General features: G+C 44.0%; 1 protein-coding gene across 2 annotated transcripts in view; it reads right to left on the bottom strand.

Moving 5' to 3' along the window:
- Positions 1–14498, bottom strand: part of LOC309978883 (collectrin-like) — a 31948-nt gene extending 17450 nt beyond the window's left edge. The window contains exons 1-3 of one of the 2 annotated variants that reach the window (XM_082865545.1): positions 14369–14498; positions 11941–11999; positions 7295–7380 (exon numbers count right to left, since the gene is read on the bottom strand). In XM_082865545.1, coding sequence (XP_082721671.1) covers positions 7295–7380; positions 11941–11999; positions 14369–14372 — 149 coding nt within the window. In that variant the 5' untranslated portion in view covers positions 14373–14498. Of the gene's footprint in view, positions 1–7294; positions 7381–11940; positions 12000–12315; positions 12434–14368 lie in introns of those variants that run through there. The other variant, XM_082865544.1, reaches the window with a different exon arrangement.
- Positions 14499–19753: the final 5255 nt, after the last annotated feature.

Raw genomic sequence — 19753 nt, 5'->3', positions numbered from 1 at the left:
ACACTCTTACACACACACACACACACACACACACACACACACTGGTGAGGATGTTCTTCGCAGCCCCCTTTGTCAGAGCAGAGCATTGGAAGAACCTAAATGTCCACCAACAGGGGAAGGGATAAAGTAAATATGGTATTGCTATCAAGGGACTACTATTCCACAGATTAAAGGAAAGAAAGAGCCCAGGGTTTCTGCACTGTTCGGTCTGGGCCAGATAATTCTATGATGTGGATGCCCTGTGCGTTGCGGGATGTTTAGAAGCAAACCTGGCCTCTGTGGACTCGATATCATCAGGACCTCCTCCAGTAAAAACAATCACACATGTCTCCAGCCACTGCCAAACACTCGCTGAAGGACAAAAATCACCCCCAGTTGGGAACTACCAATCTAGAGTTACGCATTTTTTTTAAACAGGTATATCTCAAAAATACACTGTCAAATGAAAAAGATGGGAAGTGGCATATTATGGGTAGCACATGCCGTTTATATAAATCAAAAAATATATATATACAAAGTAATATTGCTAGCATAATACAGGGGGCCGGAAACCAAGTAAATGGTCATTTGGACACTTTGCCTGTATTGTTCTTTCCATCTAAAGCCTCTTCAAATACTGTTCAAACATGAATTTCAAGGTTTCCCCTTTAGAGGGTCAGAGAATAAGCTGTAAACATAGCAAAGCCCCTTCTCCCTCCCATGGAGCACGCTTTCTAAGGGGGCAGAGACAGAAGGTAAACATTTAAATGAATGTACACACACTGACAGGTGGGGAGATGTGCTGTGAAGAAACCAAGGCAGGAGGAGGGATGCACACAAGCTGCATCGACACACTGTGGCCCAAGCGCTTCCTCTGTCCCCATCACCATGGAACCCGCTATCCCTTACTATGAATTCAAGTCCTTCATTCCGTGTTTCCACTGGGTGGCAACTCAGGCTTTAACACAGCACCTCAGCAAATAACAGGAAAATATGTTATCTACTTAGAAATAAAGATGTCCAAAACATTAAAATTGCTGGCTGAAAATATTAAACTCAACATTTTCAATGGAGACAGTTACTGTTACATACAAAACAACCTGGGCTGAAACTCTATAAATCAAGCTTTTATTCTGAAGTTTACTCCCTGCCATTTGCTAGACATGAGACAAGGCACTGCACTCTGCGTGAGTTACCAGAAAGGGCTTGAGACCTTCGTGTGTCAGTGAGGGTACGGTTAACTGCTTAGGGTCTTCCTCAGTAGAAGAGCAGTAAGTATCCCTCCTACATGATGGTTTAGCCAGGAAAAGTAAGTCAAAGGTTTTAAGCACACAAAACAGTAAGCTTCTGCTCTACAAATATCAACTACAGAAACAGAACTACAGAGATGTGTTTACATTTTGTTCCGATCCAGGCAGTTGAACTGGTAATGAGTAAACCCACTTCCCAAAGTAGCGAGCTTGTGGGGAAAGGGCCAGGGGAAAGCACAGCCCTGCTTCTGGAGCCAGCTGCAAGGCAGAGGCTGCAGAGGACGATGGAGACACCCCCGTGGGCTGGGGCTTCCTCCTTGTCTGGATGACCCTTTGGGAAATTAACGGATGTCCTGGCTACCTCAAGAGTAAGACACTGAGGTCCAACAAGAGATAAAATGCAGGCGGCCGGGAGCTCCTTCTACTGTGGCCATTCCCGCCACCTTCACCGTGGGAGTATCCGCCCAGGGGACTCAGGTGCAACACGAGGGAGAAATGGTGGGTGGGACACCGTCTGCTTGTGCCCACTGCAGCCCAGTAGACGGGACCCTGGTTTAAGAGCCAGGACGTCAAGCATTCACTCACAGATGTTTACCGAGAGCTAACAAGGATTAGCCACTATGGTTAGGGAGGGTTAGGAAAAGCGTTCTACTGCAGGGGCATTTAGATTGCACGACCCTGCCCATAAGTGCCGGGTCTAGGAGTTTAGTGCTATTAAGACGCTTGAAGATCAAGGTCACAGTGTGAGCTCACCAGAAGATTAAAACCAAAGTGGGAGCCAAAACTCCCGAGATGCCCGGATCTGCCCACGAGGCTCCATGCTCCGTCGGAGAACAGACCCAGGACAGAGGGGAGGGCACAGGGCTTCTGGATTCCACGTGGTTTGTCCACAGTCTTTGTCAGGAGGGGCTCTAATTTCTACCCACAGTAGAGCTTCATAGTCTCCAAGCTTTGAGCACCGTTTTCAATTTTATCAGCTGAGCGTTCCCTGGGAGCCTATCAAACACTCTGTCCATCTGCAACACAAGACTTCTCTGGGCCCTGGGCCACGAGGCCAAGGCCCAAGTCCACCCTGCCCTGTGCGGCCCTGTATTCCTGAAGTGTGGCCCGTGTGGGCGCTCAGTGACTGTGATGTGAATAGGTGGATGAATGAACTAACAGAACGGAGTAATGAGCTCCACTGTTTTTACTCACTGTTTCTACATTACTCCAAGAGAGAGTAATTGAGAAAGTAAATTGGGCCAGCACGGCAATAACAGAAAAGGGAGGAAGGAAAGGAGGGAGATTACTTCCCTAAAACTTTGTTTCCCCAATCACAAATATTCAGACAACATAACACAGACAACTCTCTAGTGTAAGAAGACTCCTGAATATAGTGCAGATAGAGGTAGCCAAGAGGAAGTGTACATGTAAGGAAAGTGGGTGCTAAAGGGAGTACCACGAAGAGTGATTTTACGGGTTTCGGTAGATAATTTACTTGGCGACCAAAAGACGCAGATTCCTTCCAGTGATAGATTATGTCCAACCAGCGTGACTTCTTCCACGCCCTTTCTTCTAAATGTGACCACACTGAATGTCCTCTAAGATTTGCACAAAATGAAACATTAATCAGCCGACAGCACTTACTGAACTAAACGTGTCTTTTAAAGTATGTTTTGATGTAATGAATAAACTGAAATGCCTAAATCTTACAAAGTTCTCAGCACAAGAAAAAAGATTACATCACGATGCACGGTGACGGATGTTAACTAGACTTACTGAGGTGATCATTTCACAATACACACAAATATCAAATCATTGTGCCGTATACCCGCAACTAATACAACGGGATCTGTCCATTATACCTCAATAAAAATAATAAATAAATAAATGACTGAAATGGCATCAGCACAGCTAAACAGCAAACCTACACTTTCAAGATCTGTAAATATAGATGGGTCTGATGGAACTCTTTGTATTCGCTGGAATAATAATTTTGTCCGACTGCTTCGCAAAGCTGTAGTATTTACACATATACAGTCGCTCCTGTCAGCAAATCACTAAAAGGGTAGAAGGGTCCACTCCCATCCCTCAAGTGTGGGGAGCCCTGGTCTGAAGGTAACTGTCTCAGAACTGGCTCCACTGCCACTCCTCATCAGTGGCGCCAGACAGGGCCAACTAGGGTGGGAAGAATCGGGCTCTTGTTTCTGGAAATCAAAGGACTAAACAGGAGCTGGGCTGCTGTTTAACAGGCACGAGACCGTTAATCCCCTTACCGTGGATACAAGAGCATGTCGTTCGTTCTTAGATCACAAGGCTTATCATTGAATAATTAGGCAGAGGAAGAAATCCAGTCCGTGCCCTACATCATGTTACTCAGAAAGGGAACGCTAGGCCTGAGTTAGACTTCTGCGTCTCCTGCTAAAAATGATAAATTATTCTAAACAACCAATATTGGAGTAAACCAGGCAACTAGATTTCTCAGTTTTCCTGGAAAATAGACTAAAGTTTAAACTCAATCATATTTTCCTGAGATAATACTTTCAACATTTAAAAATTCCTATGAAACTATTTTAGAAAACCTGGCCTAAACCTTATTATAAAAACTTGAAAACACCTGTTTACCATCTTCAATCAAAGTCCCAAGAAACCTTCAAGTAATCTGATCCAATGAAACCAGAACTTTCTACTTTCAGACAACATAAACTTGTCCTTCCCTCTTCCGTTCTACTTTTAAGAAAATCCAGGGAAGAGCAAGAAAACCACTGGATATCAAGATTTGTAAGTAATGCTTTCAAAGGAACTGTCTTGTTTCTGTCACATTTCGTCTGTCTTCCATGACTCCCAGGGCCGGCTTCTTGGGTGTGGGCCTGTGCTGTGTGCGACCTGGATTTACCCATCATTTACATCTCAGGGCCTACCTAGCAGCCTACACAGCAGGCTTCCAACAGAGGTTACTTAATTCTCTGGCCCCCCATCCAGCAGTGTAGGGCACAGGCGGCCTCAGGGGAGCGCCGTGAAGAAGAGGCTTCTGCTTCTCACGCCACTGCCTTGGGCGCTCTGTCAGCCCTTTCTCTCCCTCACTCCCCGACAGCATCTCGAGGAGGCGCGATGGAGCTTGCCTGTCACTTCTGGCCCTTAAAGAGCTCAGGCCGGTCTGGTCTGATCAAAACCTAGACGAACTGTCTTCCCGCCCCTAACACAGGGCTTCCCTCGCCCCCGGTCGTGCTGGCCTCAGAGGCCTGCTCTGTTCTTTTACTCTCCTGGCTCTACCCCTCCTGTGCTTCGCCCCTTACCTCCCCGCAGTCCCGCTCACCAGGGGATGGAAAAGGGAGGTGGGAGAGCGCGGGGATCCGACAGGAGAGAAAAAGGCAAGCTTCTTTTTCCCTAGCCAGGCTCCTTGTGCTGCCCTCTGGCCGCTGGTGGACCCTGCCGGGGCAGGTCCTAGCGTTCTCCACCCAGAGTGCACCCGGGGGGCCTCAGGAGACCGTCTGGGGACCTGTGCACTGCCCTTCCCCTGACAAGGACGACGCACTCTGGCCAGGGCCGAAGGCTTCCATCTCGCCCCTCCCTGCCCACTCTGCCGCCTTCCCTTTGCCCTGCACTTGGATCTCGGGCCCCACAGGCAGCGACTCGTGCAGCTCCCTCCGAAGGCCTCTGCTTGGCCCCGGGCCAGGCGGGCAGCCGTCCCAGTGCAGGCAGCCGTCCCAGTGCAGGCTGTTGGCAAAGCCGCCCTCTCTCACCCAGCCATGGAGGCTCAAGCCAGCCTTTGCCTTCAGACTTCTCCAGCTAAGAGGCAGGCGCCGGTTTCTGTTCCACCCACGGGACAGTGGCAGTGGCTGGGGACACCATCACGGTGGCTCGCGCTCCAGGTGCTGCTACTCCGGTGGCAGTTGGAAGTGGCCCTGGGAACGTCTGCGAGCTGGGGAGGGATGTGCCCCTCTCTCCTCTTGCAGACGACTCCTCTCTCTGCTAGCAGCTCTGCCTGACCTGAGGTGGGCAGGGGAACGTGCAAGGGGGCCACTAGTGTGGCCTGGGCGCTAGTGGGCGCCCATCACATGGACCCAGCTGTCAGCTCCCAGCGGGCTGCGTGGTGCACCCGCACCGGGACCCATCCCCGCCCCTGTCCTGCGGGGAAGGCCGTGGACACGCCGCACCTGCTCTGCAGGGCCTCGCCCTCTGCCTCTCAGAACCTCGACCTTCTCTTCCACTGCCCGCTTGGGGTCATGGTGACTGGACCCGTTCAGCTCTCCTGCAAGTCCTTCATGGATGTGGCCAGGACCTCGCTTTAGGAAGAACACCCTCTGGCAGAGTCAATCCAGCTTATACTGGGTCAAGGGTAGGCTGGCGGTACGTTCCCAAATATGCAGAGGAGACACTGAGCCCTGTGTCACTGGAGGTGATCGCGCTTGATATGAGATACCGTAGTTAGGACTGAGTGAAAGGTGGGACGAAGAGTCTTCATTACTCTGTGCATTATTTGACTATCTTTAGTGAGTTACTCTTTACATCTTCCACCCAGTGCATCTCAGTAGCTCTAAGTTTTCTGCACTATCCATAGAAATAAGCAGTGACAGGACAGGAAAAAAACGATTTAAAAAACCGGCCAATGTTCAAGATTTGAATCCCTAAAGCCATCCTAACAGGCATACTTCCCACCCTCTAGAATCCACTCTGCCTCACACTGGCACCAAAAGACCTCGGAAAAGCACATTTAAAATCGGATCCATTTGCCAAGCTAGTGGTGCCTTTCTATTACCCACCACACTCGGGAGAGGCAGTCTGTCTGGGAAGTTGTTTTCAATTCATCTTGCATTGTGTGGTGCCCTTTCCCATAGAGGAAACCTGCTCATGTAAAGAAGCAGCCACCATTAGGCGGCAGCACTTGTACTGCATCTTAAACACATCCCGATTCGTGAGGCAGCCCTCATCGCTCAGCCGCCTGAGAGCAGTACTGCTGGGACTCAAGCTGCCTGAGCATTTACAGGAAAACAATTTGTTGACCCCAATCTAGGTTTGCGCTTTTCAATTTTTCAACTGACATTGGACAGCACGGACAGCCGCGTGGATGTGTAAGCTTGCCCAGGCAGGGCCTGATTCTGTACTTAGTGTGGGGGGCAGCGCAGAAAAATGCGTGCTGAGGGCAGGCCGGCTCCTCAAGAGAAGCAAACCCATGCCCAGTTTATCCTTCCAGCCCACCAATCAAATCAGTCATTTCACCTCTCAAAGGAAGAGTGAAGTAAGGGAGTAGAGAGAAACCAGGAGTGTTACCCTAATCACAAATGGAGATGGAAGGAAACACCACAAATAGGGAAGAATCCTTCGGAAGAACAGATTCAAATGTAAAACTATTAAAAGTTGTACTAAGGCTTTGAAGAAAATAAACAAGGTGCTACGATAGAGACCAACGGTGCGATGAACCTATACATATGTAAGTTATTTTCAAAATGAGTGCTATGCACTTATCCCCTTGCCCCCACCAAGTTCATATGTTCAAGTCCTAACCCCTAATGTGAATGTATTAATATTTGCAGATAGGGCCTATAAGGAGATAATTACAGTTAAATGAGGTCATATGGTGGAGCCCTGATAGAGAGGATTAGCGCCCTCATCCAAAAAGGCACCAGAATGCTCACTCTCCCCGCTGCCACTTCCCGCTCAACAAAGAAGAGGTCATGTGAGCCTACAAAGATTTGGTGTTGCCTACAAGCTGAAAGAAGAGGCCTCAGAATGAAACCTACCTTGTCAGCATCTTAATCTTCAACTTATATGACTTCAACTTGTAATATTATATATATATATATAGAGAGAGAGAGAGAGAGAGAGAAATGTACATAGCTTATGACATGTAACTACAAAGTTTTATATTTATCTTCATAGTGCCTATTGAATGAAGAGCATTGTTAGAACATGATATGAACTATAAGCTGAGCTAGATTATAAAGGTTCTTTTTAATGCTGAATTAAAACGTGGGTCCCTTAAAAATTAGATGTATACCTTATTTTCAAGATTGAGTTTTTAATTAATGTCCTGTCTCAAATAATACTTGCAAACAATCAATTTAGACTTTTCATTGCTTACTTACTCAGTTGCTTCTCTGTTGGGAACTCTTCTCACGGAGAAAGCCACCATCGCTTTGAAGAGATAGTCTTCATTTGTATCCCAGGCGTACTGAAAGAGAAGTAAAACCGAAGGTCAAGTGAAGAGGCATGGGGTAAAAATTGGTCCACTGGGTTCTAACTGTGGCCACACTGGTGTTGGTGTCTGTGTGTGTGTCTGTCTGTCTGCGTCTCTCTCTCATCTTCCTCATACAATAAAGACTGGAGACCATGATAAATCATGTCACCATAACGTTCAGGATAGAGTTTCCCAGCTATTCTATCACTGTAAGTGTGGTGTGTTTCCCATTGCATTATCTTCTTCCAAATCTGCAGTACTAGTAGCCAGTCAACAAACAGGTAATCTGCACATCTCATCCCGGACATAAACAGTTGATTCCCTTCTTCCCTTTCACCTTTCCCTCATAAACTGACTCCCCTTCTCAGCTTCCTTCCCTTTATTAACTCCGGTACAATTTTACTTTTTATATTCTTAGCTGAAAACTTGAGTGTATGTGTGTATTATGGGCTGAATTGTACCCCCCTACAAAGAAATTCATATGTTAAATTCCTAACCCCCCAGTACCTCAGAATGGAACCAATATATATGGAGATAGTGTCTTTACAGAGGTGATCAGGTTACAATCAGATCACTAGGGTGGGCCCTAATCCAATATGACGGGTGTCCTTGAAAGAACAGGAAATTTGTCACAGACACATACAGAGGGAAGACGTGTAGACACAGGGAGAACACAGCCATCTAGAAGCCAAGGGGAGAGGCCTGGAACACATCCCTCCCTCACAGAACTCAGAAGGAACCGACCCCGCTGACACCTTGATCTTGGACTTCCAGCCTCCAGAACGAGAGAAAACAAATTTCTGTCGTTTAAGCCACTCAATCTGTGGTACTGTGTTTCAGCAGCCCTAGCAAACTGAAGTGGCTGACCCCACATTTTAGGTGGTAATCAAGTGTAACTGGAGAAAATCACAAAACAGGTTCTGTGGCTTAACTCTAAACTCACGATGACCTACTCCCAGATTGCCCGGGATCCCCTTAGGATTCTCCGTCAGTTTTCTCTCTCTCGTGGTTCACAATGACTATTTCAAAGCTCCTTCAGGCCTCCCCAAATCTCAGTGCTTCCCTCAAACCTCACTCTCACTAGGCGCTCTTGTTTTATAAGTTACTGATACATCTCGAGTTATCCACTTACACTCCCCCGCCCTCCTGACACCAAGTACAAAACTTCCCCCATAGGCACATGTCTTATCCACATCCTCCCCCAAAGGGCCAGATGCGGTGTTTCTCCTCCTGTCAACGGCTGTTCTGTCCACCTCTATTAGGAACGCTTCCATTCTGCCCTTCCCAGGATCTAAACAATACAGTTTTCCCCTCTCTTCTGTGCATTCAGTGCTGACTGGAGGCTGTCCATTGACTCTGAACCATGCGCAACTCTTTCTGATTAAAACAACAGCAAAACGAAATCACTTTATTCAGTCCTCCTTCTTCTACCCATTGCTGTCTCTCTCCTGCCCTTCAGAGCCAAAATTCCCAAAGGAGTTGTCCATCCTTCTGTCTTTACACGGTCACTGCCCACTTACTCTTTTCTTTTAATATAAATTTATTTATTTTATTTATTTGTGGCTGTGTTGGGTCTTCGTTGTTGTGCGTGGGCTTTTCTCTAGTTGCGGCGAGCAGGGGCTACTCTTCGTTGCGGTGAGCGGGCCTCTCATTGCGGTGGCTTCTCTTGTTGTGGAGCACGGGCTCTAGGCACGCGGGCTCAGTAGTTGTGGCACATGGGCTTCAGTAGTTGTGGCTCACGGGCTCTAGAGCGCAGGCTCAGTAGTTGTGGCACACGGGCTTAGCTGCTCCGCAGCATGTGGGATCTTCCCGGACCAGGGCTTAAACCAGTGTGCCCTGCATCGGCAGGCAGATTCTTAACCACTGCGCCACCAGGGAAGCCCCACTGCCCACTTACTCTTAATCTCCTCCACCATCTGCCTTCCAATCCCTCCACTCCACAAAGCGGCTCTCTCACGTTACCGATGACCCAATGAGCGGTTTTCAGTCACGCCTCGCTTGGCCTCTCAACAGCACATTTGATGCTCTTGAACAGTCCCTTCATCCGAAAGCACTCTCTTCCCTTTCGTGATACAGCATCGTCCTGGTTGTCCTCCTGCCCCTCTGCCTCCTTTGCAGGTTCACCCTCCTCTACAAGGGCCTTAAGCTTTCGAGAATCGCTAAGCTCAAGGCTAGCCCCTATCCTCTTGCCACCCTCCGCTTTCTCCCTCAGCACTGTCATTACCACCTCAGTGCAGGTGACGCAGGAATGTGTATCTCAAGCCAGCTCTGTCCTTGCCTGTTTGTCAATAATACCTCAAACTCAGTAAGTCCAAAATTATAGCCATGGTTTTCTTGTTGGTTCTTGGTTCCCTGACTCATAAATGGGCCATCATGCATCCAGTTGCATAATTAGAAACAAAAGCTTATCCTTGACCCATTGTCCTCTCTTCCTTGTCATCCCATCCCGGTGGCTCTGAAATCACTTCACTGCCCCCTCTCTCCACCAACACATCATACTCCAACTAGCCATCATCTCCCACCTGCACTACTCCACCTGCCTCCCAACTGGCTCCTCCTCTCTACTCCAGGCGCCTGGACTCTGTCTTCCACACTGTGGCCAAAGTGTCTTGTAAACACAAATTCTGTCATGATGCCCCTTCCACGAAACTCCTCGTCACTTTAAAGATAATATCAAGGACTTCCCTGATGGTGCAGTGGTTAGCAGTCCGCCTGGCAATGCAGGGGACATGGGTTCGAGCCCTGGTCCGGGAAGACCCCACAGGCCGTGGAACAACTAAGCCCGTTTGCCACAACTACTGAGTCTGCGCTCTAGAGCCCATGAGCCGCAACTACTGAGCCCGCATGCCACAACTACTGAGCCTACGTTCTAGAGCCCGCGTGCCACAACTACGGAAGCCAGCATGCCTAGAGCCCGTGTTCTGCAACGAGAAGCCACCGCAACGAGAAGCCCGTGTGCAGCAACAGAGAGCAGCCCCCGCTCACTGCAACTAGAGAAAAGCCCGTGCACAGCAATGAAGACCCAATGCAGCCAAAAATAAATAAATAGATAGATACATTAATTTAAAAAATATATATATATATATAAAAACATCAGAACTCCTCAACACAGCCCACACATTCTTTGGCCTGACCCTTCCTTCCGCCCGAAGCTCATCAGGCACCAGAGTCCTCCCCACTGCTCCACTTCCAGGCACCTTGCCCTCCTTCCACCCTTCACTCTCCCCAAGTTCTTTCCTATAATAAGCCTTTGCATGTGCTGGTCCCTCCACCCTCTTTCCTTTCATCCCCTGGTTCACTTTTACTCCTGCTTTAGACCTCACACAAATGCCAGTTCCTGCGGCCCCTCGTGAGAACAAAGCCCCTACGTACTTCTCCTCCCTGTAATGCTTGTCAAGATTACACACTTGCATTTGGTTCATTAATATGCAACCAATTCCACTACTATAAGCTCCCCAAGGGCAAGGATAAGCCTGGTTTTAGCTGCACTGCATCCCCAGCACCCAGCACGGGGCCTGCCCTCAGAGGATCCTGGGATAAGCAACCCTACGCACTGGCAGAGATGGTGGATTCTGCAGTCAGACTGCCTGGGTTCAAACCCGACCCCTGCCCCTTGCTGACTTGACATCTTGAGTAGGCCACGTAATGTCTCTGCGCCTCAGTTTTCTCATCCACCTCATGAGAATGGGAATACCCATGCCACCTTCCTCAAAGGGTTGTTGTGAGGGCTAAATGAGCTGATGTGAGCAAAGTGATTAAGAGGGTCCCAGCTTGAAAAGTAAACTAAGTTCTCAAGGAATGCTGCCGGTTAGAATGATTATTACTCACGGAGCGAGCAAACAAAACGGTGGATTGCCCTGCCAACTGAATACTTCCAAGTATCTTTAGCACTCTTTTATCATCTCTAGCCTGAGGCGTCTTACTATCACCTTCTATTCGGGAAAATGGTCACAGACCATGCCCGAAAACCGAAACTAGAATGACATAACTCCATCTTATTATTTCAACAGTCTTTACTGTTCCTATAGCTACCGGAGCCCCATGAGTATTTTTTTAACTTTAATTTCATAAGCATATATTTCATGCTATTACTTTGATATCTGAGAAGAATTGAAGAAACCTCACCTGAGAATTGCAACATTTTGTGCTATGAAAGATCTCATGCTGGTGAAACGTGCCCTCCTTTCAATGATGAGAAAAGTCACTGACAAAGTTCAAATGACCACAATGGTGAGGAGCAGAGCCCAGCCCACACCTGAGAGCCTGACTCAGGCCCCTCTGCTCCACTCTGCTAGGCTGAAACGTGCAGGCTTGCAAAATTGTTTGGGGCAGCACAGAACTTCACATATTTTCCAGCACACACTGCAGATTAAATACTTCAGGCAAAATCACTTTACTAACAATTTCTATTTCACTACAATCTTTTTTGCTTTAAGAAAATATCAGATTTCAGGTCTTTAGAAGCAATCTATACAAGTTTAAGATAACTATGAAGAGAAAGCAGTGTTATCAGCAAACAAAATTTTAAAGGAACATACAAGTTTCTTCACTTACTGCTTTATCTCCCAGAGCTGTTCTGAGACTAAGTCTCACTTTAAAAGCATTTTTTGCATCTGTCAGGGAGAGAAAAGAGAGAGAGAACTATATGATGATAAAATCTGCCAAAATGGAACCTGATAGATGCTAATATTTAATGCAACTCGAATCAACAGAATTGCAAGTAAACTGCCCCAGATACTTCCGGAAGTTTAACTTCAATCATCTTAAATGGCTGAAATTTTAATTTCAAACTCATAAAACATTCACAGGCTCAACTTTCAAGCCATGACACGACGGCAGATTTAGAAAAATAAAGAAGTCTTTCAGGCAGAGACTTGTCAATCATTTAGAAAACTGTTCATCTATTTTGAAGTGTCAAGGCTTACGTACCTGGCTGACAGAGTTCGGCATGAATAGCACTCACTAGAAAAAAGAGCAGCCGCAACATTCTTTCAAACTGGAAAACACAAGACAAACGGAGGGAAAAAAAATCCACCCTTCGCTTAAAGCTGCCTTAGCCACTCTGTGACCCGGATTAGAATATCAGACAAACAAGCAAGCCACCAACTAAAAGGTTTAATGATTAACCCCCATCATCTGGGTTAATACTTTTGAGAGAAGCAGCCCATCTCCTGTCAGTTATTTACGAAAATCTGTTTGGAAAACAGATTAGCTGTCCTTTCCAAATTCTACCTCTAAAGAATGTTTTCTCTGCTGACCCAAAAGTCGGAATCCTCCCCCCACCTTTCTTCTGTTGTTGTCTGGTTACATGCACGGTGGAAAGCATTAGTCCTTTCTGGAGGTTTACCGTGGCATGAACTTCCCATCTTTTCAGGGCTGAAATATCTCTGGCGTATAGATAGACTCTCTTAATTTAGGAAACAAACATCACTCCTTTCTATCTCTGGTGAACAAAGGACACCCTTCCAAGACTGGCCTCATTAGACTCTCACCTCCACAGGTAAACATTCAGGAGAGTTTCCAACTCAAAGAGAATGGTTTTGCTCAGCGCTAAGCTCTGGCAGTTGTGTAAAATCAAAAGTTAATGGTGTGGTGCGATCCAATGGAACATTCTGTGATGATGGAAATGTTCTAGATCTGCACTATAAACTATGTATACAATACCGACGCCACTAGGCGTAGGTGGCTGTTGAGCACTTGAAATGGGGCTAGTGCTGCTGAGAAAATGAACTTTTATTAAGTTAATTTAAGTAGAAACATGTGGCTAAGCAACTACATTGCTCAGTGCAGCTACACAACAGTAATTAGGAGCTACCGACCATGAACTAGCTTTGCTGAATTATTTCTCTAATCCTCAAAACAGCAGCCCACAGTTGCTGTGGTATAATCATCTTACATATGAGGAAACCGAGGATCCAGTATTTAAGGCATTGCTGGCAACAGGGAGTGGAATGGGTGTCACTTTACCAGCCTGGATGACTTACACTTGAACCGTATCTCCACCACACTGAACCCGACTGTGTCTCAGGGTCATCACTGATCAAAACTGAAATTGTAAAGAAACCTCAGAGATGCTCTGAGGACTACGGCAGTGAGTGGAGAAGAATCTTTCCCCTAGTGGGCATTCTACAGGTGCTGATCAAGCCCCCCAGCAGGTCAGTGTCAGGACTTTCCTCTCTACCACGCCGCCTCTCCATGTGTTCAGTCCCCACATTCCACCTCATTGCTTGAAAACCATGAATGGAAAAAGTAGATCGGGTGACCCTGCTGTTAAACGGACAATCTGGATTTTTAAAGCAGCAACAAGAAAAATACCAACAGCTACACTTCTCATTTCCCCTTCCTGGTTAGGGTGATAGCTTATCATAGATGACCCACTGCTGTTGGCTAACTCCACTTAAGGAGATTTTCCTCATCTCCTTCACCTTGGTTGCCAGGGCACAGAGTCAGGAAAAGTTGTACTAGAGAGAGAATTGGCCAAAAGTTAGCTTAGTAGTCATTCCAGAAATTTCACTATTAGATGAAATGGAAATTTCCTATAAGGGCCCGCATAACTGACCCCTGAAAATAAAGTCAGACTAGATGAAGTTATCTTAGGAAATGTTATACTAGATAAAGGCATCCTGGGGGCGGGGAGGGAATAGACAGAGACGTAACAAAGCTGATTATTTGCATCAAGGAACAAAGCTGTGTTAGCGAGACAGAAATCTGATTCAGCCTTCTTTTCGCCTTAAAACTTCATAAATATATCAAATGTCTCTCTTCTGCTTTTACTTAGTCACTTATGTGACGAGGCTTGAAGACAGTAAAATGCTGAGTTTTTGTCAGTGTAAGCCACTCATTTGAAAAGAGAAGAAAATCTCTTCTCTTCTGAATTATGATTTCTCAATGTTTGCTGTCTCATTTTTAAAAACAATAGAAAAAAGAATAGAAGTTCTGTACAGAAAATACAGAGAGGCAAAACGAGAAAAGTACAAAATACCCATACTACTACCCGCATGGACGACCAATGTGAATCTATTTTAATAGTTGAAACACACCTTCCGTAGCCTTGGATCTTCTTGTGTGTTCTCGTGTGATGTTATTGTTGTTTTGTCTCACTGTAGTGGCCCTATGGGAACAGGGAAACATCACGGTGGCAATCACATGGGCTCTTGTCTTCTTCCTCACCCTGAAGGGATAGCTGCTCCCTTTCTGGTGAGTTGCTTTATTTTCATTCATTCATTTATTTATTTATGCATGCATGCATCCACGCATACCGGGCTGTCTGGCTTGCGGAATCTTACTTGCCCCACCAGGGATCGAACCGTGCCCTCGGCAATGAAAGCGTGGAGCCCTAACCACTGGATGGCCAGGGAATTCCCTGGTGAGTCACTTTAAAATTGATAGATCATGAGATATATCAAATTTATTTTATTCCTAGTTTACTGAAAATTCCCTTTATTGAATTGTATTCAATAACCTATATTGAATTGTATCACCTGCCTTTTCAGTATCTATTAATATGATCCGAGAATTTTTACCACTTGGTACATTATAGTTTAAAATTTCTTTACACTGATCCAACCCTTAGATAAGCTCAGTTTGACGATTTCTAACATGCTTCTGGACTTAGGTGCTGTGTTTTTCTTTCTTTAGGTTTTTAAATCCATTTTTGTAGAAGAAAATTTAGGTTCCTTTTCAACCGCTGATTCTTTTCTCCAGTCCTCGTATTACCATGTTGAAAATGGTACAGAAAGATTTCTAACATTGCCTATGTTTACAAATACTTGAAAATGTAGAAGAAATAAAATATTCAGAGTTGAAGATTCTGGACCATACATATTTCGGAGGAAGAGTTCTTTTAAAATTTTCTTATACTGTCAGTAATTTCAGGTTTCGTATTTCTTTCTGAGTCCCTTTTCGCTGTTTACAGTATCCAAGAAAAGCATTCATTTCATTAAGATGTTCCAGTTTTCTCATGGACTTTATACAATATTTCCCATAAAATACTCCATTCACTGTTACATTCCCTTTATATTTTCTAGTTATATGTTAATTTTTTTTCTCATTTCCCCTTTATTCTTTCCAGAAATTTACCTATTTTTTTGTTGTTTAATCAAACAACAACATCATGCATTTAATTTTTAATTCCTTTCTTTCTGCTTTCTGATTCATCCATCTTTACATTTATTAAGTCTTTACTCTTTCTGTCATACTGGTTTTCTTGTTCTTTTTATAACTCTTGAGTTGGCTAGTAGGCTTATTTATTTTTAATCTTTCTCAGTTAATGTGAAAATATCTGTGGCTACGAATTTTCCTCGGACTACTGTTCTGGCCACATGACATAAGAAGTACAGATGTACAGTGATCTCAGTCTGTTTTCTAAATAGTCTATAGTTACAGTTTTATTTTTCTATACCCCAGTATTTGCTTAGAAGAGTACTGTCATTAGCAAAAGAAACAGCAGCCAAAAATGAAATGATTTAAAATACTGACTTTTATAGGTCTGTCAAATGAATAGAGAGAGAAAACGTATAATGATAAAATAAGACACCGTCAATAACTTGACTTAAAATATGAAGAGTCTTATAAGGTCTGGATCACTTGGAACATGCTAAAAATGAGTTAACAACTAAAGAGCTTGAGAGTTCAATAAAAGACGTGGAACACAGAACTAGATGCTATTGTTCTTGCCTCTCAACATATTGGGTTTTTTTTCTTCCACTTTTCAAAATCCTGTACATACTTAGCCTTTATTTTCAGGCACAATTTTAAGTATTAAACCTCCAGAGAATTCATATCAAACTTGCTTCATACAATGCTCATTTCAGCAATTTCACAAATAGGAGCTTAATAATTTATCAGTAACAGTGGTAATGATGGCAAATAAAGCATTTTCAATCATTCTGAATATGGTCCTATTTACTGCCAATGTTTAGAGTTTAGGGAACGCAGATAAAAAGCTGAGACTACTGTAGCCATGAGCAATATGAAAGGCACTAAGTCTCCTGAGACAGGAAAGAGAAATTGATTTCTCTGTGCTTTTTCGTACCCCACAACACTACTGGAAAGCAGTTTCTTGGCACATAACTATTGATCTACTGCTCTGGAGGGTGAATTAAGTATGAGACCACACGAAAAGAAAACACGTGAATTGTTCTTTTGATTCACACAAGATGCCTTTTAAAGTACATCAGAGTTGTAAACACATGTGCGGGGTTATGTATGCTCCATTTACCTGCAATAAAACAAGATGTAGCAGGGAAAACCAATGTAGCTTTTAAATTTTGAAGCTGATTGTTCTGCTTCACTGTCACAAACAGGTATTTTGTAAACCTATACAACCTCGAACACTGTGAGCTTTCATTTTTTTATCTTTAAACATCTTAACCTCTATTACAGGTCTATCTCAACGATCAGCTCCTTCTAGAAATCTTTCTTTTCTTTTGTTTTTGTTACAGATTTTTAGCTGTTACTATTTGTTGCGGACTTGTCTAATCTACTAACTTTTTATTCTCTCTTTGTCCTGTGTTCCCATAGCATTTTGTTCACATTTGTACATCGGTCTATTGCCAGCATGATTTGCTTTTGGGTCCTACAAAGTTTAAGCTCCTAGAGGGCAGGGACTATATTTGGTTCCATTTGCATTTCTCACGGCCCATGAATATTTGGTAACTTCATAACACTGAATTGACTTATTTGAATCATAAATGGGCAGCTTAAGGAGCTCAAGACTGTGGAAATGAAGTATCACGAGGTACATTGCAATTTTTTTGACATTCCCAGCCAGAGGAAAACAACTCCCAGTATCTTTGATAAACAAAGAACCCTGGGCTTTGGAAAATTTTTGTCTCCACTCCTGTATCTTATGCCCTTTTCAAGATGAGAAAAAAAATCTGAAGCTATGATATTAGAAGGCTCATCAAATTTTGTAGGTTAATCAACAACTGTAACCATTATGAACCTTGAATTTTTTTCACACAGGGTAACAATTTTCTAGTTCAGAGAAAGTTAATCACTAATGTTTGGAAATAAAAATTAATTCAGACAAACTAAGTGAGTGTAATTCTGCCAACTTTATATTCCTAAGGTAGCAATTTAAAGGACAATTTCATAAACAGGATGCATATGCACCTGTCGGAGTGTCTCATCTGCATGAAGACCAATACATTAAAATAAGTCCTATGTAGAATGTAAATTGCTGCAGCTACTATGGAAAACAGTACGCAGGTTCCTTAAAAAACTAAAAATAGAGCTATCATAGGATCCAGCAATCCTTCTCCTGGCCATATATCTGAAAAAGATGAAAACTGTAACTTGAAAAGATAATGCACCCCAATGTTCACAGCAGCACTATTTACAATAGCCAAGAAGCAACCCAAGTGCCCATCAACAGACGATAGGCTTAAGAAGATGTGGTATAGATACACAATGGAATATTACTCAGCAATAAAAAAGAATGAAATATTGTCATTTGCAGCAATGTGGACGGACCTAGAAAATATCATATGAAGTGAAGCAAGGCAGACAGAGGAAAGCAAATGTTATATGATATCACTTATATGTGGAATCAAAAAAATAATACAAATGAATCTTTATACAAAACAGAGACTCACAGACATAGAAAAGAAACTTATGGTTACCAAAGGGGAAAGGTGGGGGATAAATCAGGAGTATGTGATTAACAGATACACACCACTATACATAAAATGGATAAGCAACAAGGATTTACTGTATACCACAGGGAACTATATCCAATATTTTATAATAAACTATAATGGAAAATACTCTGAAAAAATATATATAACTGAATCACTTTGCTGTACACCTGAAACTAACACACTGTAAACCAACTATGCTTCAATGAAAATAAATAAAAATTTTAAAAATAAAAATGAAAAAAAATAATTGCCATGTAGTAAAAACAGGACTTTACTGACATTTCTTCCTGAATGTTTCTTTCCAGCTTTGCTTGGGTGTTGTATTAAGAGTTTTCTCGGGACTTTCCTGGTGGCGCAGTGGTTAAGAATCCGCCTGCCAATGTAGGGGACACAGGTTTCAGCCCTATTCCAGGAAGATCCCACATGCAGTGGAGGGACTAAGCCCGTGCGCCACAACTACTGAGCCTGCGCTCCAGAGCATGCGAGCCACAACTATTGAGCCTGTGTGCCACAACTACTGAAGCCCATGTGCCTAGAGCCCGTGCTCCACAACAAGAGAAGCCACCACAATAAGAAGCCGGCACACCACAACAAAGAGTAGCGCCAGCTCACCGCAACCAGAGAAAGCCCGTGCCCAGCAACGGAAACCCAATGCAGCCAAAATAAATAAATTTAAAAAAAAAAGTTTTCTCACAGTTTTGACAAGTCATGATATTCTTTCTAGGCTAAAGATTATTGCAACCATGCTCTATAGAGTAGTATTTTCCATTCTTAATCTTATATCTGGCTGCCAGTTAGTGTCACCCAGTCACATTTAGCCCTGCCAATAGGTACCGCCTTTACCAACCTCTACGAAGAGGTAGAGGGACCATGTATCTTTCAGGTTAGATGCTCTCATTTTCATAACAGAATTTTAAGCTACCCGCATTCTGCTTGATATACAAAGTATATGAAGTAATCAACACATCAAAGTTTCTGCCCTTAAGTTTTGGCCAGTGACAGTGACCTTGATCTTTCTACTGTCTGAAAACATCAAAAACTTACAGTATGAAATGTTGTTTTTGAAGACCGCCTAAAAGACGTGCATGCAAGACGTCTATTACTACAAATCAGATGCCAGATAGGTTGTTGCAACCACTCATCCATCCTGGACCCACAACAGACATTGTGAATCTATTACAGAACATTTTCCTTCGGACCCTGGACTCAGCCACAAAACTTCCCAATGCAGTTATTCAGTCAGTCGACATGTGAACTAAAACTTACTTGCCATCGTGGGGAATTATGATCTAAATGCTGCCCTGGCTAAGCCATACCACCGAGGGCCTGTGATCTCAAATAAACAGGAAAGTCTGGGTGGTTCACAAAATTGATTTAGTTGTGCTTTGTGACTGTGGCAACAGTTTACATTGAGGGGATCTGTATGAAACTCTTTATGACACACTTCATGACACTTGTTTCCTACTTAGTTCATAGCATCATTATGATGAGGAATCAGGATTTCCGTTGGGACTAAAAATCAAGAAAAACTGTGCTTCTCGAAAACAAACAAATGAACATGCAAGGCATTATGCTAAGTGAAATAAGCCAGACAGAGAAAACAAATACCATATGATCTCACTTGTATGTGGAATCTAAAAAACACACATACAAACAAAAAACAAAACACCGAACTCACAGATACAGAGAACAGACTGCTGGTTGCCAGACGCAAGGGGTGGGGG

This window comes from Leucopleurus acutus (assembly GCF_964270905.1).
Source record: "Leucopleurus acutus genome assembly, chromosome: Y".
In the NCBI taxonomy this organism is placed as follows: Eukaryota; Metazoa; Chordata; class Mammalia; order Artiodactyla; family Delphinidae; genus Leucopleurus; species Leucopleurus acutus.
The sequence above is the reverse complement of the archived record's forward strand: the minus strand, read 5'-3'. Positions and strand labels throughout refer to the sequence as shown.